At 36.2% G+C, this 23,373-nt stretch overlaps 3 protein-coding genes across 3 annotated transcripts; 1 reads left to right on the top strand and 2 right to left on the bottom strand.

The window, feature by feature from the left end:
- The first annotated feature begins 2,646 nt into the window (after nucleotides 1–2,646).
- Nucleotides 2,647–5,741, top strand: LOC117619838 (protein DETOXIFICATION 27-like). The gene is made up of 8 exons (XM_034349886.1): nucleotides 2,647–2,913; nucleotides 3,119–3,660; nucleotides 3,918–4,004; nucleotides 4,141–4,197; nucleotides 4,354–4,592; nucleotides 4,827–4,945; nucleotides 5,072–5,161; nucleotides 5,313–5,741. The coding sequence occupies exons 1-8, from the start codon at nucleotides 2,647–2,649 to the stop codon at nucleotides 5,385–5,387; spliced, it is 1,476 nt and encodes a 491-aa protein (XP_034205777.1). The 3' UTR covers nucleotides 5,388–5,741.
- A 2,144-nt stretch (nucleotides 5,742–7,885) lies between these two features.
- LOC117613818 (putative clathrin assembly protein At4g40080) lies at nucleotides 7,886–9,286 on the bottom strand. The gene has a single exon (XM_034342405.1). It carries the CDS (start codon nucleotides 9,130–9,132, stop codon nucleotides 8,095–8,097), a length of 1,038 nt encoding a protein of 345 aa, XP_034198296.1. The 5' UTR covers nucleotides 9,133–9,286; the 3' UTR covers nucleotides 7,886–8,094.
- Nucleotides 9,287–12,206: 2,920 nt separating this feature from the next.
- Nucleotides 12,207–13,757, bottom strand: LOC117621005 (RING-H2 finger protein ATL34-like). Its single transcript, XM_034351266.1, has one exon. It carries the CDS (start codon nucleotides 13,602–13,604, stop codon nucleotides 12,399–12,401), a length of 1,206 nt encoding a protein of 401 aa, XP_034207157.1. The 5' UTR covers nucleotides 13,605–13,757; the 3' UTR covers nucleotides 12,207–12,398.
- Between the last annotated feature and the right edge of the window lie 9,616 nt (nucleotides 13,758–23,373).

Here is a 23,373-nt window from a genome sequence, read left to right as displayed (position 1 = left end):
GATATAATTAAGATTTTGAAAAGTGAGAGTGCCCGATTGTAGGGATGGGAGGGTTGGGCAAGACTGCTTTTGCCCAATCTGTGTACAATGACCAAAATGTAACAACTCATTTCCACGAGAGAATATGGGTTTGTGTGTCAGACCCATTTGAAGAGATTAAGATTGCCCAAGCCATCATTGAAGTTCTGAAAAAAGAATATGATCGAAAGAACTCAAATGTGTTTCAAAATTTGTTGAATTGTATATCTGAAAATATTGGTGGTAAAAAGTTTCTCCTCGTCTTACTGGAAACAATTAAAGGCAGCTTTGAAAAATGGTGATAAAACAGTAGAATATTAGTGACCACACGGAAAAACAATGTTGTTAATATGATGGGAGAAACCAATGATCACATGATCAATTTGAATAAGTTGCGCGACCAAGATTGTTTGGAATTATTCCGTAGGATTGCATTCTTTGACAAAGAAAAAGATGAGTCCAAGTTGTTTGATAAAGATATTAAGAACAAGATTGCAGAAAAGGTTGATGGCTTGCCTCTAGCTGCAAAGACTTTAGCTAGTCTCATGCGATATAAGAAGACAAGAAACGAATGGGTAGCTGTTTTGGAGAGTAAGATGTGGGAATTAGTAGAGGTTGAACAACAGGTTTTTCAATCACTATTACTTAGCTATTATGATTCCACTCCAGCTGTCAGACGCCGGTGTCTTTTATTTTGTGCTGTTTTCCCAAAAGATTATGAGTTTGAAAGAAATGAATTGATTGAGTGTTGGACGTCACAAGAATATCTTAATATGAAAGGAGATAGAGAAAAAGAAAGAATGATAGGCCAATAGTACTTTGATAACTTAGTGATGCGTTCTTTTTTCCAAGATTCTGGTAAAGGCAAAGTGAATGATAAAATTGAAACATGCAAAATGCATGATATTGTGCATGAGTTTGTACAGTTTCTCACAAAAAATGAATGTTTTATTATGGAGGTGGCAGAAAGCTGCAAAGAGAAAAACATGCTAGTCCATAATAAGGTTCGTCATTTGAACCTAATGTCAACACACAATGATTCATTTCCTGTTTCAATCTACAATTGCAAAGGATTACGGACTCTAATAATTTCTACTAAGAAACTTCCTCCATTACCCTCGGACTCATTTTCAAAATTGAAAAGCATTAGAACATTAAAGTTGAATAAAAACTCAATCAAAGAAGTTCCCGAAAGTATTGGTGGACTAGTACATTTGCAGTATCTCGATTTAAGTCAAAATTGGGAATTGAAAGAATTACCCAATTCTGTGGGTAAATTATTCAATCTGGAAACATTGCGTCTCATTGAGTGCTTTAAACTCAGAGAACTACCGGTGAGCTTAAGAAAGTTGGTTAACTTAAAGCATCTTTATATTTCGGGGTGCACTAATCTCAAGGTACCAAAAGAGATTGGAAGATTAAGAAATCTACAAATCTTAGATTTCTTGTATGTTCAAGACGGTGGCGAGGATGATGAAGGACTTTTCAAGTTAGGGGATTTGGGAAAGTTGGAGCAGCTTCAGGATGGGAGTGAGGCTAAAAATGCAGAATTGGTGAACAAGAAGAAGCTCCTTGATTTGACTCTACGTTTTGGGGAAAACTTTGTTTTAGATCCTCGAGAGAGCTGAGGCGGATTTAAAGGATGAAGAAATAATGAATGGCTTTCAAGTGCATACAAATCTGGAGTCGTTGAATATCTTTGGGTACCACAGTACCTCCCTATGTCCCAGTTGGATGATGAGAGGTTCCATTTTGTGGGGAAACTCCCGTCCCTTGAATATTTACAGATACGTTGGATGCACAGAGTGTGAAAAAGGTGGGAGTTGAATTTTTGGGAATAACAGGCAACTTGAATACATGAAACAGTGGGAAGAATAGGAAGGAGTAAAAGAGGAGGATTCTAAAATTACAATAATGCCATCTTTTTTGAAGTTAAAATTAAGGGACTGCGATAGAGGCTGAAAGCACTGCCGAACTTCCTATGGAAGACCCCGCTGTGGGAATTGAGCATCTCGGATTGTTCGAATCTTGCACAATGGTTCGAGACGAGATGTGAAACGGAGTGGGTGAAAAAGGCGTCTCAAATCCAAAACATCAAAATTAATGGCAAGTTTGTGAAAAAAGATTTATGATGATGAGGTTTGCCTATCTGATCCACCTCTTGGGCTAAAATGGTAATTTTGAACACCTTCCTTGTAATTCTTTAATTTTATTTAAGTTTCTAGTTGCTCCCATCTTCAGATTTACTTATTTTCTTTAAATTTAAAAATATCAACAACTCTCCGAATCTCAACAACTCTTTATCCAAGAAACTTCACCCAATTTTGCATAATATTGCATAATGGCAGACAGTCCAATTTTTTTATTTGAAGTTGTCTACTTGCATTGCTTTGCTTTTTGTTTAGTTTTTGGTTTCGGGAAGGCCCCATTTTACCAGATAATTAAATAAACAAAGGCAAGGGGAAGATGGCTGGAGTGCTAAAATTCACCTAATTTTCCACAGCAAACATTTTGCAACAACTCCTCAACGTCAAATTTACCTTTTCTCCACTATATCTCTGTCTGGTCAAGTTCTTATTTTCTATTTTTGGTTTTTATCACTCTTAGTCTTACTAAACTATTTCTACGATGGGAAGCATTGACAGGGAAGAAGCATTAGTGGATCTTAACCAATCTCTGGTAGCAGAACCATCTCACGCCAAACACCTTCCATCCAGAGTTTGGATAGAGTCCAAGAAACTATGGCGAGTTGTGGGTCCCGCCATCGTCAGCCGTTTGGCTGGCTACTCCATGGGTGTTATTACACAAGCCTTTGCCGGACACCTTGGTGTCGTTGAACTCGCTTCCATTTCCATTGCAAACAATGTCGTCCTCGGCTTCACTTTCGGTCTCTTGGTAATAATCAACCATGCTAAATCTCAAAGGGTGTTCGTGTAATAAATTTTATGCGCGATATGTTATTCGGACTTTTAGATTGTGCAAAATAACATGTTGGAAGCCGGAATAGCATATCCAATCTTTATTTCTTTGTCTCTTAACTTTTATATATATATATATATATATATATATATATATTTTTTTTTTGGTGACAATTAATTAGCTGGGCATGGCAAGTGCGCTAGAGACACTATGTGGGCAGGCTTTTGGGGCAAAGAGGCACCGCATGTTGGGGATATACCTACAAAGGTCATGGATTGTGTTGTTTTTCTGCTGCATTCTGCTGTTACCTATATACATTTTCGCCTCTCCGATCCTGAAACTGTTAGGGCAGGCCGATGACGTGGCGGAGCAAACTGGGGTGGTGTCTTTGTGGCTTCTGCCCTTGCACTTCAGCTACGCGTTTTTGTTCCCACTGCAGAGGTTCTTGCAGAGCCAGCTGAAGAACTTTGTGACTTTGTGGGTTTCCTTGGTGGTTTTGGTGTTTCATGCGTTAATAAGTTGGCTTTTTGTGTATGTTTTGGACTTTGGGGTTGTGGGTGCTGCTGTTGCTTTGGATATCTCATGGTGGGTTTTGTGCTTTGGGCTGCTTGGCTATGTTACATGTGGTTGGTGTCCACTGAGCTGGACTGGTTTCTCCATGGAAGCCTTTTATGGGCTTTGGGAATTTGTCAAACTTTCTACAGCTTCTGGTGTCATGCTCTGGTATTACATCTCTCTCTTTTTTATTTCTTTCTTTGTTTTCTTGTAACTTAAAAGAGAATAGTCATTTTTGTATGGGGCTTGTAGCTTAAGTGATTAAGATTATTTATCTCTGCATCTGAAATCCTAAGTTCGATTCTCCACTCCCTGAATATTGCTTGTTTAAAAACATAGTAATAATATCCATTCTTACTAAGCACCTCTTGCTTTTAAAAAGAATCACACTTAATCTCAAGCATTGCCGTTAATGATTTATGCAGTTTGGAGTTCTGGTACTATAGAATCTTGATATTAATGACTGGATACTTACAGAACGCGACTCTTGCTGTGGATGCCTTATCAATTTGGTATATGAGTACTTTTATTTTATTTTATTTTATTTTTCTTACAGTCTCTTCTAATTTGGTGAAATTACAATTTCACCATATTATAAATGTAAATTTTTACCTTCTCTTTTCGTATTGTTTGCATTGAATTTTGCAGCATGACTATAAATGGGTGGGAGCTCATGATTCATCTAGCCTTCTTTGCTGGAACAGGGTAACTATTTTTGACCTCTCGCCACTTTTTTTAATAAACAATTGAAGGAAAAAAAAAAACTTAAAACTTTGCTAGAAAAAGAGACATCTATTTTCTTATTTTGCTTATGGTTAAATATAATTATAATGTTCATTCTTTTTTGTCTTGAACTCACAGAGTAAGGGTAGCAAATGAGCTGGGAGCTGGAAATGGTCAGGCAGCAAAATTTGCAGCGAAAGTTTCTGCTGCGGAATCCACCTTAATTGCCCTATTCTTCTGCATACTTATTATTATATTCCGTGATCAGTTTGGGTACATATTCACTTCCAGCACTGATGTCCTCCAATCAGTTAGTGAAATGTCTTACCTCTTGGCCGTCACAATTCTACTTAACGGTGTTCAACCCGTCTTATCAGGTTAACTTTTAACTATTCGTAAACTTTCGTAGGTATACGATCTTTACTTACCAAAAAATACGATAATCGCTTATATGTACATAGATGATTATTTGTTGTATATATATGCGGATCTAACTATAGGTTTCACCTAAATCAACGGTTAACGATGGTTCAGTGCTTAACTTGAATATTGCGATGCCTAAATGTTAGGGTTTTTTCCTTGGTATTAAAAGATGGTGTTTAATTTTACAGGAGTGGCTGTGGGCTCAGGATGGCAAGCATGGGTGGCATATATAAATCTCTTCTGCTACTACATTATTGGGCTCCCACTTGGATTTGTAATGGGATGGGTCGCCAACTTAGGTGTTATGGTATGTTTGGCTCCTAATTTTGGGTGCTCTGATTCATATAATATATACACTTGTAATGAGCTCTTTCAAGCACTAATTTACTACATTATCTCAGTATGCTTGTGGAATTTTCTTTTATAAAAACAGGGTATATGGGGTGGGATGATCCTTGGTGGAACTGCTGTCCAAACAGTGCTGTTGGCCATCGTGACAACACGACGTGATTGGGAAAAGGAGGTATGATTCGAACATAAAAGTCCATTCATTTCTTTTCACCAAAAAAAAAAAAAGTCCACTTATTTCTTTCAACCACAAGAAATAAAAGAAGAATTAAGGGAAGCTGAAGCTAACATTTTATGATAAAATATTGGTTGACCAATTTGTGCAGGCTCAAGAGGCCAGCCAGCGTGTAAATAAGTGGTCAACTCCTAACCCAGATGATCAAACAGAGGAACAACAATAACAGCATATTTTATTCTTATTGCTACTTGCACACACTGTGATCTTTCTTAATTTCAAGCAGCAGAAGAAAAAACATAATAGATTAACATAAAATTGTCATGCCATTCCCATCTAACCCATTTTTTCCCAACAACTGTGGAAAAGAAAGAGAGCCACAACTACTGTGGAAAGAAACCCTCAGATTTCGGTCCTGGGTGCCAAGCAGGGGAAAAGAAAGAAGGCCACAATAACTGTGATAATCTCGCCCGACCTGAGTTACATTTTGGTAACTATTTTATTTTTTGCGATGTTGTGCAAAATGCAAGCCACATGGATGCCATTTAATTGATTATTAAGCTTAGTTTTCGAACAGTAACCAAGGAATCAGTATAATAATGACCCTTTAAAATAAAGGTCATTGCAATAGCTTGGCCAGAGCATTTATAAAACATTGCCGGCCAAAGAAGACAAATCTTAGCAGCCTGAGCTCATCCACAAACAAACTAATAGATGAGAACACAATCAACATCAATGTTAACTTTGACGCATTTGGCAAAGACGTGACAGAGGTAACCCATCAACCTCCTCTCTACAAAAAGACTAAAATATGCAAAAGCATCCATAAGAAAAAGGTTAAATTATTCAAATAGTTCTTGAATTTGTACACGATTTACATTTTAGTCCCTCAATTAAATTATTAGTCTAAATGGTATATAAACTCTATTTTAATCCTCTATTTGATCTAACCGTCTAATTTCCTGTTAAACATAACTAAATTTTAGGGTAAATACGACTTTTCATAATTAACAAATAAAATAGAGTTAAAATAAATAAAAAAATTAGGAAATAATTGAAGAAAAAGAGAAATAATAATAATGAGACCCCCCTCCCCCCCCCTCTCTTTGATTTCTTGTCCCTCATTCCCACAGACCTCTCCATATGGGCATAAATCCCCAAAATCCTCGCAGCAATTTCGGCGTCTTTGAGGGTGAGAAATTGATAGTAGCTGTTTTGGGAGGTGGGGTTGGCGAGTGATGAGGTGGGGAGGAGGGTGATGGGTGGTTCTCTCTCAACAACAAAGGGAAATCAAGGGAGAGGGGAAGAGGGTCTGGGTCGTTGTTGAGTTGGGGTTTTGGGTTTGTTGGGAGGGGTCTGTGGAAGATTTTTTTTTGTTTTGGAGTGGGAATCCTATTTGGGACTTACATATGAACTTTAATTTGTTTCTGTCATGGACAGACAAGGAATATTATTGGGATAGAGGACTAGAAGTTCTTGCTCGGAGTTGCAAGAGATTGAGGAGGCTTCGAATTGAGCGAGGTGCAGATGAGCAAGGCATGGAGGATGAAGAAGGTGTTGTTTCACAAAAGGGTTTGATAGCATTGGCACAGGGCTGCCTGGAACTTGAGTACTTGATGAAGAAGGTGGGTCCTTTGTTATCTGGGGTGGTGTTTTGGTGTCCTCCGTTATCTGGGCCAATGTCAAGATGACAAAGACGGGTCTTCTGCTATCTGGGTCGGTAAATTCCACGAAGAAGACAGGTCCTTTGGTATCTGACATGAAGAAGAAGAAGGGTCTTGTGGTTTCTAAGATGGAGGGTTTGATGAACAGGGGTCTTGGGGTATAGAAGAAGAATGATTTGAGGATTGGGACTCGAGGGTTTGGAGGAGCTGGACTTTTTGGTTAAGGGAGTCTTGGATGAAGGTGAAGTGGGAATCGAGGTCAGACCAGGTGAGATTGAAGGAGGAAAGGACGTTGTAGTAGGCTTAAAGCTCATTGAAGGTGCAAAAATTGGAAATGCAACACTTCTGGAGCATCTGGTTTTAAGTGCAGTTGTTGGAATTCCAGTTCTTGGTACCACTATGATGGTTGTAGAGAGAGAGAGAGAGAGAGGGAGAGAGAGAGTTTTTATTTCATTTTTCAATATTTATTTATTTTTAACATACGAAATGACCAATTTACCCTTATATTTAACAGCAACATTGATATAATGTAATGATATGACCAATAGAGCGATTAAAATGGAATTTATGTACCATTTGGACTAATAATTTAATTGAGGGACCAAAATGTAAATCACGTACAAATTTGAGGACTATTTGAGTAATTTATCCTAAGAAAAATCAAGCACAAATTTGGGTTGGTGCAAACCTAGCTCAAAATTTCATTCTCTCTTTGTCCAAACTTTTCTTCAAAGAAAAAACAAACCTAATGGAAGTTTCTGTCCAATAACAACAAAGCCACCTTTGTTTTTATTATCCCCACAAAGAAGAAAAGAAAGTCTCTGAACCATTCTGTCGACATACATCACAATTTCACATCCACATTATTCAAATTGTGACATTAAATATTGATTCACACTTCACACCAAAAACCAAACCATAAATAGAGATCAATAAGTATTTTATGCTAAGTATTGGTTGCATATTTCTAATCTTAAGCATTGGATTGATTGTGTATTACATATTAAATCTACCAATACATCTAATGAATGTAATCCAACGAATAAAATTAGAAATATATAAACCAATTCTTAACTTAAATTCTTATTGGAGAAACTGTCATAAAGACAAAAGATAAATCTTTTCCTTTTCAATTATATTAAAAAGATAAATCTTTTGTTCAATCTAGAAACATGTACATACGAGTGATTCATATTAAATAACATAATTCACATATAATTAGAAAGTGCACCACTACAAAAACCCGACCCGGTCCAATAATCTACTTTTTCAAACCGCTATTGGGGTTGGGCCAAAATCCAACCACCCACCACCAGATGGTAACAGCAACAACTGTCCTGGTTCAAGAAATGGGTTCCAAAACTGCGTCGACTCGGCCGACTCGTCCCTCCCCGCAAACCTCACCAGGCTCTTCTCTTCTTTTTTCTTCTTCGTCTCCACAAGCATGGCCTTCGTCTCCCGAACCGTATCCCAAAACCCATCATTCCTCTTCCTGTTCAAAAACAACAGCATCAACTTCCCCTTGCAACCCTCGAGCCTCTGCAACGTGTCAATCAACTGAGTCAACTCATCAGAATTCACTCCCTCGACTGAGTCGACTCTGTCCCCAGCTTCTTTCACTCGGGCCAAGATTTCTCGCTGAACAGACCTGTAATCTTCCCCTGCAGCTCTTACAACCTCATAAACCAAATTGTTCCTCTGAAGGTCCAAAGAATTTGGTGCGTCGCAAATTCGTACCACAAATTCTACAAGAACTTCAATCTCCACTGCCAAATCCGAGTCCAGTAACGTAAGTGCCTTCTCTTCTTTATCTTTCTTGGATGAGTTGAGATAATACCCAATTGCTCTAGACACCATCAAATTCTGCTCAACCACCCCAGCGTACCATCTAACCCAAGAAGAAAATTCCCACATGACCAAATCAGAATTGTCAGAAAACATAGAGAGGTTCAAGAAATTGTGTCCCCCAAAAGAAGGGTAAAAAGCAAGCTGGTCTTTGAGAATAAATGACCCTTTCGCTATAATGTTGTGGAGGGTCAAGAGGCACTTTAGGGCAACAAATGCGCTCTGCGTTCCGTGGAGGCGATCCATGAGCGCCTCAATGCATGTGCATGCAGTGATACGTGAGGAGTGCCCAAGGGCGAGCACGGAGGCGATCTTCTCCTCGGAAGGCGGCCGTGACGGGTGGTGGTTGGTGGCGCGTAGGACGGCAACATGCACTGACGAGGCATGGCGGTTGATGTATAGAGTGGCCTTGAGGATCGAGACCTTGTCTTTCAAAATGCCGATGAGTTTGATACGGGCCATGGAAGATGGACGAATTGATTAGAAAAGTGAATGAAGAGGGAGTTGGGATAGGGCGGAGGGTATAAATTGACAGGTAAACGCGGTTTCATAATTTGGTGGTGTCCGTGTGTGTGTGCAAACTGTGCATGGCTTTTTACCGTATGGGAAGAGAGGCTTGAACGCTTTTTAAGTGTGTTCTTACACTTATGTGTAAGTTGTTGCGCGAATAACGCTTTGAGTATAATAAAAATTAATAAATATAAATCTAATTTTTATGGCAGATAAGGTAAATGTTTATGGTTTATATGCGTCCAGTTGTGCACAAATGTTACAGTGGTTACTTTTATGTCATGTGTCAAGTTGAGTGGCCGACACTGGTTTTTTTCAGAGTGGGTTATATGATTTTATTTATAATTAAGATTATGTAACGCATGATAAATTTTAATTGAACGGTATTTATCATTTACTTTGACACGTGACACGAAAATACTTATTGAAGTTTTTCTCCCTTTTGTCTACTTGGATTCTTTCTCTTCCGTATATATTCCTTAATTATTTTGAAAGATCCAAATCTGCAATTCCGTATATGTTAATGTTTGAGTAGACCATTATAGGATTCATTGACTTAGTCCAAATTCCAATTAGATGTCTCATCGTGTGCTTTGTCTACCACAAAGAAAAATGATAAAGCATTAATATTGATCCTTGTAAATCTTAAAAAATAAATAATATATCTTCACTAAATGTTATGAGATGAGATCATCGAAACAAATTCATAGCTCTGAAATAGTACCAATAACATCTATATATGTAAAGGAAACTTAAAGGTAAATGGCCTGTATATATGGACTTTTCCTTCTCTTAAATTGTTCTATAAAAAGAAGACAAATATCTCCTTAGGTAGCTCCTTTCATTCTAACATATCGACATCGATCTTTCTTAGGCTAGAAGGGAACCTGCCAAGATATACTAGAGCAGTTTCCTCACATCTAATTTCAATCGTTTTCGTCTGACAAAATTGACTATTACGTTACTAACGAAATTTTATCAAACTGTTTGGCATCGTCTATTGAAACAAAGTTAGAGTTATATATATGGGTGATTCTCAAAAGAGACATATACCTAGAAACAAACTACACCTCAATTGGGGGGAACATACCACAAACTAAAAACTGAAATCTTGGAAGCTCGGTTCGAGGAAAAGAATCTGATGAAGCAAGATGATAAATTCGATTGACGAATGGAATATATCAGAATATGAGTGACCATATATAAGACCGTCCAGGTATCGACAAAATTGGCACCATTATCAAAAGAAATGGGCCCAAGTACGAAATACACTTACAAATGCCCGAAATTGGAGGGTTGAGCCCATAATGGTGAGAATGGGGCCGAAGCCGAAATGGTTGTTTTTTTTTTTTTTTTTTTCCTCCCCTTTGGAACCTTAAGCCTTTATCTTATCACAGGGTTGTATTTGTATTTCATTGTGTTCTATACATTCACATATTATGGTTCCTCGCCAACTAAGGGTTAGTTGAGTTGGTAATGATCGTTTTCTTCTCTATTAAGGCTTAGGCTTGAGTCTCGCTATCGACAATCCCTTTTATGGGTAATCTGTAAAAATCACAAAAAGGGGCTAAGACACCCAACGTAAGTCCTCAAAGAGGCCTTGGGATGGGTTAGCCTTCCCTCCCTCTAAACTTTGTTCACCCAAAAAAAAAAATACATATATATATATATATACACATATATGTTCTATTGAGGGATCCCTCAAATAAACTTAGTTATAGGACACCCTTATAGGGCTTACTATGAATTGTATTTTACTAATCTAAACCGTTTATTTTGTACATATTCATTCAAAGATCATCTCTACAAAAAATCACTTGAATCCGATATCATTTGATCACTCAATTAAATTATTGAAATTTTAGTACTTTCTTGAATCATTGTGTTCATTGATTTGGTATGACACAATTAGATGTCTAAATGGTTTCCAATTTGTCTAATTTTTTGTAAAGATGGTTTATGAATGAAGACCTAAAAAATAGATTGTTTGGATCGTTGAAAAAGAAGTTGTAGAGTACCCTAAAGTGTGTCCCTCAAATAAAATTATTTACAGAATCTCTCAATAGAAGAGGATTATATATTTATATTATGGTTCGTCGACAAATTGTAATTTAAAAGACAAGTTTCTTGACATTTGTATAAAATATAAGACAAAAGGCCGTCATGAATTTTGGAGAAATACGGGATGAGGAAGACTCCCTCAACATCGTGTTAGAACAAATTAGTTTTTAGTCTAATGGTACAAGTAGTTCTCTTTCTAATATCAATGAAAATTACAAATTAAAATATCCATCTTTCCGTTGATTTAAGAAGAAAAAAAAGGTATTGAGCATGACAAGAAACATAGTATATTCCACACATGCCACCAAACATTGGTAAATGCCTAATCAGTCATCGCAACCGTTTGGAAATTAGATCATGACTTGAAGAGTTGACACAAAGCTAAAAACAGATGATCCGCATGCAGGGTCCGTTCGCTTTCAGACATATGCAACTTGGATTACATCGAAGTCTTATTCTTAATTAATTTGTAAATGCGATTGAAAGCAAAGGTAGTTTTAAGTTGTTTGGTATGAACTTTGACTTTCAGCACATATGGATATAAACTTGATAAGGTTGGATCCTCATCTCTGGATATAAAATTATAAAACAAAAGCTCAGCTCAGCAATCAAACATGACCACCAATTAATTCAAACTGTATGATTAATTTCCTATTATAGCCAATTTTGTGATCAATCTTACCTCATGTGAAAAAGTTGAAGAAAAGAAAAAGGTACCACAAAATCTGATCAAAAATAACTCATTCCTCTTGTGCTGCGAAAAGTCAATTATGTCCTTTTAATGTTAAACAAATTGAACACATAAATATACAAGTTAAGGGCATACATGGGCTTAGTCAAGTTGGCTAGAGCGGATATTCTCCCCACTCTGCACCTAAGTTCAAATATCTCTTTCCTTAGTTTATATTAATTTAAAATAAAATATCATTTGTATTAAAAAAAAATAGTAATAAACAAGTTAAGGGTGATATGGTAATTACATACATTAATCACGATTCACAAACTCTCGCTCCTCCAACTACTTTATTCTTCACTTTGTGCGGATAACTCTAATTACATGTTTTGTCTCACAATTTGAACAAAAAAATTTAAGAAACAAATTTAAATAAATATGTACACAAAATTTGAGTAGAGGCAAATTTAAACTGCTACATATTTTAAAACTGATCTTTTCTCCGCAACGCATCAGTTGACTGTTCATCATCATCACCGTCAATATGAGCCAACTGTGATTTCTTCGATTCCGATGGAGCAACTGTCGACTGGGTTGCCACGTCATTATCTCCAATTTGGTTCCTAACAGAACCGTTCCGAGAAACAAAAGGTGGCATCATTGAGAAACCCCACCGGCTTGACCGGCTCGCCCGGTTTGACCCTGAGCTTGAGTCATTCCTAATACCTTTCCTTGTACTCCCAGCCCTTGGGAATGCCACGTTGCTACTCCTGCTACGAATCAAGGCCGAGTTCATGAGCTGAGCTCGTACCTCGTCTGGTAATCGTAGTGTAAACTTCTCGACGTTCTCGCCGGGTCGAACCAACGAGTGACCGGTCGAATGTGACCTTGGAAATAATATTCCAGTGAATCGCCTCCCAGTTGATCCTGACCTCGGCGGTCTAAAACCTGTTGACCTCGACCTAGGTGGACCTCTTTGATTGGTTCCTTCACTTACATTCACCAAATTAATAACCACTGGCGTTTGAGATTCTTCCTCTTTGATTTGATCTTCAACCACCCGAACTGACACCTGGCGGGGTGGCATATGCGGTGGTGGCGGTTCATCCACAGTACACGAGCCTGCATCAGGTTGACCTGATTCGATATCGGGGTCAGTCGGGTCAACCCAAGTGTAGGGCTCTTCGCCCGGCTTGGGAACCAGGTACGCCCGGCAAACTGGGCAAGTGGAGTGAGAGAGCAGCCACGTGTCGATACAATCCGGGTGGAACACGTGATCGCATTTGGGGATCAAACGCAGCGTTTCGTCATCTTGAAACTCGTTTAAGCACACGGCGCATTCGAGCGAGTCCTTGCCGAGCTGGAGCCCCTTGACGTCGGAGTAGAGGAAAGCCGGGAAGGTCTCGATGACGGCGGGGTCGAGCCCACGTGCCATGCCGTTGCGGAGCGCAAGGTCCACATGCCCCTGCAGGCGGGTCTGGGCGCACTGGCGGGTGTAGACGGACAAGAAGCCGAGGATGAAGAAGACGACGACCAGGACCACCATCACCACGGCCATCTTGATGTCGAACCTCGGCCCGCCTGAGTTGTTGGATGGTGGCGGAGGCGGTGCGTATTGGGCTGTGATCTGCTGAGAGAACAGGAGGAAGCTGAGTGTCCACGCCAACAAGGCGGCATGGTTGAAACTCATAATCACTACTAGTTTAGGGTTTAAGGTTTGCTGTTCAAAGAGAAGCAGAAACCGAAAGTGCAGAAAAGGGTTGGCTCTACTCCATGAGCTTTGTATACAGAGAGAGAGAGGTAGAGGGAAGAAGAGAGAATGAATATAGTTGAGGGTTTGAATGAGTCGTGTCGTGTGGGTTTGTTTGTAGAGCAAGGAGGCTGTGGAGGTTGACTAATGGAGAGGGTGGGACCCAGAAGACAATAAAATTTCTATGGAGGATTATCTAACATATAATATTGGATTTTTTTGATTTTTTTATTATAAATAAATGGGGTGGATCATTTGATGATGAAGATGGTGATGTTGGGGGGTTGGGGTTGGGGGTGGCAATGATTGACAGATGTAGGAAAATGGAGGTTGGGACGCTTTGAGTTTGAGATGGCTGTGCATGTTGTTTTCTTGTGGTTTGGGTGATAGTCAATGTATGCGATTACAACGAGAATAGTTGAAGTAGAATTGTGTAGCTGGCATGAGCAAATTTTTTTTTTTTTTTATATACTAAAAACAATTATTAATCTGTATTCTAGAACATTGGTTGGTGCCTTCAGTTGTTGTTTTCTTTAAACTGCACCAAACTTAGCTGACTGTATTATAGAATCACAAATTGGAAGGTGAAAAGTAGCTGCCATGTTCAAGCTCTGAGGATTGAGGCTCGTTACAAGGGAGGGTACTACAAGAACAAACAAAAAAACAAACACCGAAAAACACTTCAATAATGACATATGTGATTCTTCGTTATAGGGCGCAACTACGAAATTAATAAACATGGTTACTTTGTAGGTAGTTTCATAGTCATGGATAATATAAATATGAACCCTACTAATACTATCCATGCCCATTGAAGTGTTTTGTTTTTTTGGGGTATTAGGTGTCGTGTCAGACTTGAATTGGATGTCAAGAATCTAATTTAGAATTTGAAATTTATATTAGTTGAAAAAGAAAACAAAAAGTAATTTTAGTTGAAAAATAAATTAGTAAGTTGAAAGACTTAATAAAGGGGGACGAGCTAGGTGAAGAGTAAAAGGACGGATGGAGATTGTAGGCGGCAAAAGAAGACCCAAGAAAGGGAATACTCTTTTGGACTATTTATTATAAGAATTGCAAACGTGAATGGCAATGAAAATGGGAATTGCAAGTTGTGGCTACAACGGTACCAGGAAGGCCAAGTTGAATTTCATTCTAACGACAAACCTGAGATGACCAGCCGACCTATGTCCTCTTTCTCCACTTGCTCACTTATAAATTTATGATAATGAAAAACTCTTACATCAGGATGATATTGTTTATAACGGGTTTGTAATTCAAGTGTTTAAGAACGGTTATATCTACACAGAATTTGTATTTTATGTGAGATTGCATGCAAGGGACTTGTATTTCATATGTTTAAGAGCATTTTTGCATGCACTGAATCAAAATTATGTGTTCAATTCCTCTCTCCTCAAATATCATTTGTATTACAGAACAAAAGAACAGTGATGAGATGACCTGTCCTCATAGATGGATGCAAGTGTTGGAATAATAATTAGTGATTTTAATTATTTGAAGTCTCGAAGAGTGCTACTTAAATAGTTTTATTTTTTGTATTTGCATTGCATGTTTATTTATTGTTGTGTTTTTAACCTCTTAGTTTCTATCTAGATGCATTTTGAGGGGTACAGGCTCATTACGTCCCTATGACTAGGTGTATTATTTTTTGTTATCAATAAAATTCTCTCGTGCCGTCAAATTTCTTTATAATGTAAATCCTGCCCAGTTCATTTTGAAATCCTGATAATTCGCCCACACATGTCCTTCTCTCTGTCTACCAAAGTAGACCTGGAAATGTAACTAGTACGGTAATGCTAAAGACAATTCTGGTCGAACCCAGGAAGCCTCTTATAAACGAATAAGTTATAGGAAGGGGATTGGATAATTAACCCATTAATTCAATATGCGCAGCCCCAAAACTTGATGACATATTAGACATTAGAATGTAAGGCAGACGAAAGAGACTGGTCAATTTATTTACTTGTGAACTAATTTGTTCATTTATTTTGTCACAAACGGGTATAATAGTGAATTTCTCAAATTTAAATTCATGTTTGTGATATATAAAAATCAGTGACAGAGAAAGCTCACTTGTTCATCGAGTTTTCTAATTAAAAGTCCACATTCGAGTGCTTCTTCCTTTGTTTTCTTAATTGGAGAGGACTGCATTCGTTCAATCTCAAATATCTAATCAAAATATCTACATGCGACTCATGCTCTTTAAAAACCATGGGCTTATAATTATTTAATATTATATTCACTCTCTCTTCAAGAATTTTAATCCTAGCTTCCTCCTTGGTTTAAATCCTTATTTATAAAATAAAGAATTCGTAGTTGTTGCTTTCTTGATTCAACAGATAAGTATGTTCCTTTGACTAATGAAATTTTGTTAGATGAAAGTCTTTTGATGATTTTTTTTCGTTTACATTTTTTATTTTTTTGCCCATGGAACTATTTTGATGATAACTACAAGAATACTCGTCAAGACTTATTGTCATCATCGTTAGAACAAAATGAACAACTTCGCAAGAAAGAAAAATCATTATTTCACCTTTTTATTCCCCTAATATTTTAGCAGAGCAAACCCGAGGAGAGAAGAAGGAGAGGAAAAGATAGGAGAAGATTTTTTTGTCTTCTATTTTTGCTATCAAGAATTTTAAAGATTAGTTTAAGATTAAAAAAGAAAATTAGGAGACCGAAATAACAATTTTTGGAATAAAAATTCAAAGACCCCAAAATCAAGAATTTTATCCACGAAGTAGAATTATATGACGTTTGGTGTTTGGAATTAGATTATATTAAAATCAACAGCCCAGTTTTAATTTAGTTCTTTAAATTCTTCATCCATGATCGATGGGAACAAGGTAATCCTTTTGTCTTCTACAGTTATTTTCGTAATAATCAACCTTAATTTAACCTTGATCTTCTTATGGGAAATTTATTTTCTAATATCTTCGGCCTAATGACCCCAATCAATTTATCAAACAGTGGGCTCATGAAAGAAAGAACAGCCCAAAGATTCACATGGTTATGGGCAAAATTTTGAAAAAGGAGTTTCTAGAAAAAAGCTCATGGGTTTTGGAGAATATTAAGTCCGTCTTTCCTTTCCTGACAATACAAAGGCCTTACAAATTTGAGCGGTTCTATTTATATTACAACTTCTTTGGCAAACAAATATTTATATTACAAACTTACAGGGTATAGTGGCTAGAGGTGGACATGGGTTGGATTGGGTTAGATTTAGATCCAACCCGTAATTCAATCCAACATAATTGGTTTTGGAAACTATCAATCCACCAGAACCAAACTAATTCAATCCAACGTAATTTAGATTATTGTCTTATAAGAAATCGAAGTTCTTCTTGGAAAAGCACTTGAGAGTACTTCCTGAAAAAGCACATGACATGTGCTTCTCTAAAAAGAGCTTCTAGAAGTACTCATAAACAGACCCTAACCCAATTAATGTACCAGCTGACCGGTTTAGGAACAAAACCTCAAACTTTATAACCATTTCAAATAATCAAAACAAAATAACTACTAAGGGATAGTTTGGCATTGCTGTGCTGTGAAAATAATCGCTGTTAGATTTGCTGTGAGAGAAATCAGCTGTGATAGAAAGCAGTTTGACGTTTGGTAAATTTTTTGTTAAAAGTGTTGTTGGTACTAATTCCCACATAATCAGAAAATGATTGCTGCATAATCATTAAATCCAGCACTTCTTTGAAACTGATTCCTGCATAATCAGAAAATGAAAGCACCTCATTAGCTGCTTTTCCTTATAGCTTTCTCTCACAGCAATTTTTAACAATAAGTGATTTTCTCATAGTTTACCAAACGGACTGTACTTCCCATATTTTTTAAAAAATCACTTATCACCTCAAATAAGCAATGCCAAACTGGCACTAAGGCTTAATGTTGAGCCCAAAAATGCCAACCATGTAAGTAGCCTAATAAGCCCAAAATAACTAGGGAGATCCACACATGTGCCCTCGAGCTCACATGGTAAAACCCAATGGGAAGTGCACATCACATCAACACTATACCTCAAAAAGACTAGTTACTAATGCGGCTTCTTGTAATTGCATATGAAGCCCAAATTGACCCAGTAGTTTATCGATGTGGGACTTATACATACCAACTACAGTGTAAAATTTTATTTTAAATTGAGTATAAAACGGGTTAGAAGAACAAATTTGAGATTTTATTTTACACGCTGAGCTCTCTATGTGGTCTAATGACATTGAGAGACTTAATAATTTCTATAAATAAAACTTAATAACCCTAGTAATAGGTAATGTAATGAATAGAGAGCCTAAGTTAATTATTAAAACTCTAAGTCAACAGGGTTTATCCTAGTAAAAAAAGATATTAATTTGAACACTAGTGCTCTTAGCAAGGCCGACCCTGACTTTTAGGTGGCCCTAGGCTAAAAAATGAAAATTAGGCTCATTTCTCTTTCCTTCTCCTGAATATAATAAACTAACATGAAAAAAGAATTATGCAATCAAATACAATTTGGATAAATAAACATGGCTCCAGTATTGGCCATATAATCGCTTCCCCAATTTAAAAATAAAAAAGAAAGAGGATACAAATAATTTGCACTCTTTCATATTTCCTCACTAAATAATCTACTAACAATAATTTTTTGGATAAATAAAAGAATTTCTAGTCCCTATTGGCTTTCTTTCATTGATTGCTACTTTTAGCAATTAAATACTTAAATACATGCAATTGATGTTCATATATTACACAATTTTCATTTGGAATCTTTAGAAACACTTGTAATCAGATTTGGGGCCTCCAAATGCCAAACTATTGAAATGATTCTCCTCTAAAATCATATTCTTCAACTTGGTACATATATAATATATATAATTTGGGGCCCTACAAATGCAAGGCCCATGGCCATTGCCCTCCTTGCCCACTCTCAGGGCCAACACTGGCTTTTAGGTTCAAATTCCCATAAAACACTGACAATGTATGTAAGAAAAACTCTCTTTCTAAATTTAGCTAAAAATAAAAATAAAAATAAATAAATTAATTAAAAAACTCTAAAATAAGTACACACAAAAAAATAATTTAGATGATCATTAATGGCCGGAAGAGTACTATATTCACAGAAGTATTATTAAAGTGGAACTTTCTTCGAAAAATTCATGATATTGATCTGTGCGAAAATAAAATACCAATATCACTTTTGAGACAACCATGGCAATTCATAATGGGTTTAGATGATATATAATTTCCTAAAACAAATATTAAAGACAAGCAAGCAATGAGTCAATGGCGGTGGCAACTAGCAAGAGAAAGCCAAAATTATCACTGTTGTTGTGTTGTGAAGGAGGCCTCTGGTTTTGCTTGTGCCGCGGTGCCGCGGTTTTGGTTGTGGAGGCCTGTGGGGGACAATAAGCCAAGCGTAGGGCTGCTAATGTCCAACTTGTTTTCTGTCCAGTCGAAGCAGACGAATATGCTACCATGGATTGCCTAAATCAGAACCATCAATATTATGTAACTGAAATTGTTGCCATGCAAAATGGCCTTTTTTTTAATTATATGTTTCTCCGGCTCAGATTAATTTTTGAATTTTATATTCTAATTGGGGTATTTAATTACGTTGGACAACTACATTAGCTGATGAAGTTTTTTAGTTTCTAGGGTTTTGTTTCATGGCTGATTCCACAAAATGGGAGATTTTCCGGTCAGGCATTTTATGTCTTGTTGGACAAATACAAAAGGAAATTAAAAAGGAATCTTAATTGGGTTTAAATTAATGACTTTACTAATCTCCTTCAATCATTTTACAGTCTGATCACATTATCATGCATCATGCTTCCAAGAAAGCAAATTCGATTGCTGATTACGACTCATTGTCCTGTAAACACTACTATTTGGCTTAATTAAACATTGTGATCCAATTAACTATTGTTGGGCAGTATTAACTCGGTGTTCGTTGTGATTAAGAGAAAATTAAAACGATAGTTCTCATGCCATAATGAATTTAATTAAGTGAGTCAAATAACTTGAAGATGAGAATGAACAAATTTGATAACAATAAAATTATTTGTACGTCATTTAAGAACACATTGCAGAAGACATCTTTCCTAAGGTTTTATTCATTGTTTGTTTTTAATTATAAACGGTCGTATAATCTAACTTTGAAAATTGATTAGCTTGTCTTCAACATGATCACGAGTTGTATATATATGTGACAAATTTTGTTGTCACTTAAAGAAAAAGAAAAATATTGCCTTATGTTTGTGTACCAGATAATTAAGATGGGGACTTGTACGTAATGGGTCAAATTTGAGATATGCAGTATCTTTTCCTATAAAAGAAATTGCTGAAAAATATACCACATATCTTTGACGAGTTAGAAACACAGACAGGATCAATATATTCTACTTTCTGTTCCAGTTTAATAAATTAAAGGGTATACATTTTAGTTAAGAATTTTTTTAATCAAATTTGAGAGAGTACTGTCAAATAAATTAAGTTGATGAAGTCAACGGGGTCTAGCCTAATAGCAAAGGGTTTTGACTTGCAGACAAGAGGTCTAAGGTTTGAACTCTCATGGCATCTTAGTCTTGTGTGTGTATATGTGTGAGAAACTCTTCACTCCTATAATTTAGACTATCGTTTGTATTTAAAAAAAAAAAAACCAATTCAAGTTGATGAAGAACTTGTACAACAACCCCAGCTAAGATGGAGGTTATATAAATTATAATAATCTCTGATCACAAGTACCTTATTATCCGTTGAACACCGTTTTAATTAACATCAATGTAATGAAATAATGTAGAATAATTTAATCTGTGATTTCCGGTACAAATTGTCGATTTGACCACAAGATGCTTTTTCCCGGCAATATATTTGATTAACCAGGTCAAATATTTTGTTGCCGTCCTAACATTATTTTGTACTGTCGGATATATGATGGAGGCTCGTGATAGGATAATGGAATATTTTGCAGTGTGTAGAATTGCTTTCTCAAATATTTGTCTAATATTTTCCTTATATAAAATAGTTGGAAACCAATACATAAATTTTGAGCTACGGTGATGGAATATTTGTAGATTTCATTAACAGAGGCTTCAAATCATAATATATATATATATATATATAATATGAATGATAGCCACCAAACTTAATTTCTCATTGATATTCTGATGACTTGAAGTTCCATCAGGCATCTGCTTGTTAGTTAATGACATTATCCACCTTCTCTAGAAGGGCTCTAATGTGTAGTTGCACCATCTTTTTTTGGGAGGCTAATTATGTGGAAGGTATACTCTTGCAATCTTAGGAAATACCATTGATCTAATCATTATCACTAATAGCTTCTGTAATTTATTTGTGTTTCAACATTAAAAAATAATATTGAGGTGAAAGAAGTTATAATAACTTTTATTTTTAACTTTATCCTCATTTATATATAGGGAAGTTTTGTCTTCTTCCATTTTATTTTTTTTTGTTTTTTTGTTTTTTGAATATTTACATTTTCGTAGACTATTCTTTTACCTTTTTTTTTTTCTTTTAAATGAAGTAAATAAGTTTTAAAAAAAATTCATAAGGACCTTATATATAATAAGGGTAAATTACTCAAATAGTCCTCAAATTTGTACCCAATTTATATTTTGGTCTCTAAACTAAATTATTCGTTCAAATGGTCCACCAACTCTTTATTCATCGGTGCTTTGGTCCTACCGTTATATTTTCTGTTAAATTTAGTCATGTGAGCAGCACATGCTACATTTGTGGGGGCAAATAAGACTTTTGACCTATCTATCACCCCTTTATCACCTATGTATCACCACTTTATCATCTATTTAGGGAACATAGGACGGTTATGAACGGTTTTACCCTTACATTTGACGGCAATATTAACATAATGTAACAGTAGGATCAATGGAGTGATTAATATAGAGTTGATGGACCATTTGAACGAATAATTTAATTGAAAAACCAAAATGTAAATCAGGTATAAGTTTAAGGACCATTTGAGTAATTTAATACAATGTTAATACAAATTGTGTAACTTAGTAGTACACAATTTAATCCCATAATCTGCATCGAATCAATTTTTAGGTCATCCGTCATAGAGCATTTTTATTGTTTATAATATCGTGTTCATCAATTTATTTTATTATGGTTAGATAACAAAACAATTTCCAATTTGTGTGAAGTTGTGTAGGAATAATCATTGAGTAAAGACCTAACAAATGCCACTAGATAGATATAGATTATACGCCTGAAAAGGGTCCATAATATGCACGCAAATACTAAGCCATGAGATGAGGGAGGACCAAATAGAAGGGTTGTGCGCATGATTACATATAATAACCTAGAAGATACTGAACCCATAGATTAATGCATGTGTTGGCAAGGAATGGTTTGCCAAAATATAGTTCCGGCTAAAATAATCGAAAGAGACATTATTGATGTTGTGCCAGTTCAGTGGAAATGTAGAAGCTTCGCATTAAAAAACAAATCAATTATTAACTATGCATTCTATAACAAGAGCTCCAAGACAAACATCCTAATTTCACAATTTCAAAATGTTCACTTTCTATCTGCGCCTGCTTCTTGGTTTTTTGGTCTCAAAACTTGTTTATATTGTTGTCTTGAACTTGTTTATAAGTTCATGAGTGAATATTGCAGGTGCATTATAGTAAAATGATAACTAGTATTGAAATGAAAGATGGACGTCATTTAAATTTTCTTATTATGTATATATAGAATAGAAGTCTATATATAGGCAAGTGAGCAGATGATTCTTGTTTCTGTCCCCTTTTGTTTGGTCACACCAGGCCAATATTCGTTGGGTGAGCACCTCAAGCTTGGCATAATAAACAAATAACTTTATTTGGAATTGGTCGAACTAGAATGAATTTACCTTTGATCCAGCTAGGCCTAAAATCAGATCCCCTGAGACCAGAGACATTTGGTACGCTTGTGAGTTTGTTTGCCCTACAAAATAATAAACAAGCAACAAAATAATAAACAAGCAACATTTGGTACATTTAGACCTCAAATTAATACATTTCCCATGTAATTACTTTTGAGGAGAGCGATTGATTGGTTGCGAGTAGTATTTGGTACATTTTCGATACTTTATCGACAATATCAACTTATATTCCCATGCATGTAAATACTTTAAATTGATACTTAGTTTTCAAGATTTTGCAGATTATCTTACCTCCAACTTGTAAATTCATTCCATGGACTGTCTTGATTTTTTTAGCAATTATAAATTTGTTTAGATGAATTCGAAAACAAGTGTAGATAGGCCAGCCTATCTAGACTAGATTTATTGATGATATACAGCTAACCAGAGAGCTTGTAGAGGACGAAATCCTTCACATGATCACTGTCTGTTTTAACCAAACACTAGGGAAAACGCTTTTAAGTTAAAATAGTTTTTAAGTTGGTGTGAAAAGGCACTCCCAAACACATCATAAACAACTTCTTTACGTATCTTTCCGGAACAATCTTAGCCCCGTGTCATCTGATCAATTGGAGAACGTACGGCCTTTGTCTTTCATAGATCACATGTACAAGATCGAAGATGAGTTTGACATTTGGCAAACTTTAAAAAGTAAAAATTATTGGAGGGAAACGCTCCAATGGCAAAACAAAACCTTACGTGAAGTAAATTTGATGCCAGATGCTTTGACAAATATTCGACATAAGTATGCTCAGCCACATA

Source organism: Prunus dulcis, chromosome 1, assembly GCF_902201215.1.
Source record: "Prunus dulcis chromosome 1, ALMONDv2, whole genome shotgun sequence".
NCBI classification, from domain to species: Eukaryota; Viridiplantae; Streptophyta; class Magnoliopsida; order Rosales; family Rosaceae; genus Prunus; species Prunus dulcis.
Note: the sequence above shows the minus strand (reverse complement) of the source record. Positions and strands in the feature narration are given on the sequence as shown.

Excerpts from the sequence above, each read along its gene's own strand:
- LOC117619838 (XM_034349886.1), top strand. The coding sequence starts at position 2,647 with ATGGGAAGCATTGACAGGGAAGAAGCATTAGTGGATCTTAACCAATCT. Across the intron at positions 4,005-4,140 it reads GTGGATGCCTTATCAATTTG|CATGACTATAAATGGGTGGG; the intron begins GTATATGAGTAC and ends TGAATTTTGCAG. Across the intron at positions 5,162-5,312 it reads GACGTGATTGGGAAAAGGAG|GCTCAAGAGGCCAGCCAGCG; the intron begins GTATGATTCGAA and ends CAATTTGTGCAG.
- LOC117613818 (XM_034342405.1), bottom strand. The coding sequence starts at position 9,132 with ATGGCCCGTATCAAACTCATCGGCATTTTGAAAGACAAGGTCTCGATC.
- LOC117621005 (XM_034351266.1), bottom strand. The coding sequence starts at position 13,604 with ATGAGTTTCAACCATGCCGCCTTGTTGGCGTGGACACTCAGCTTCCTC.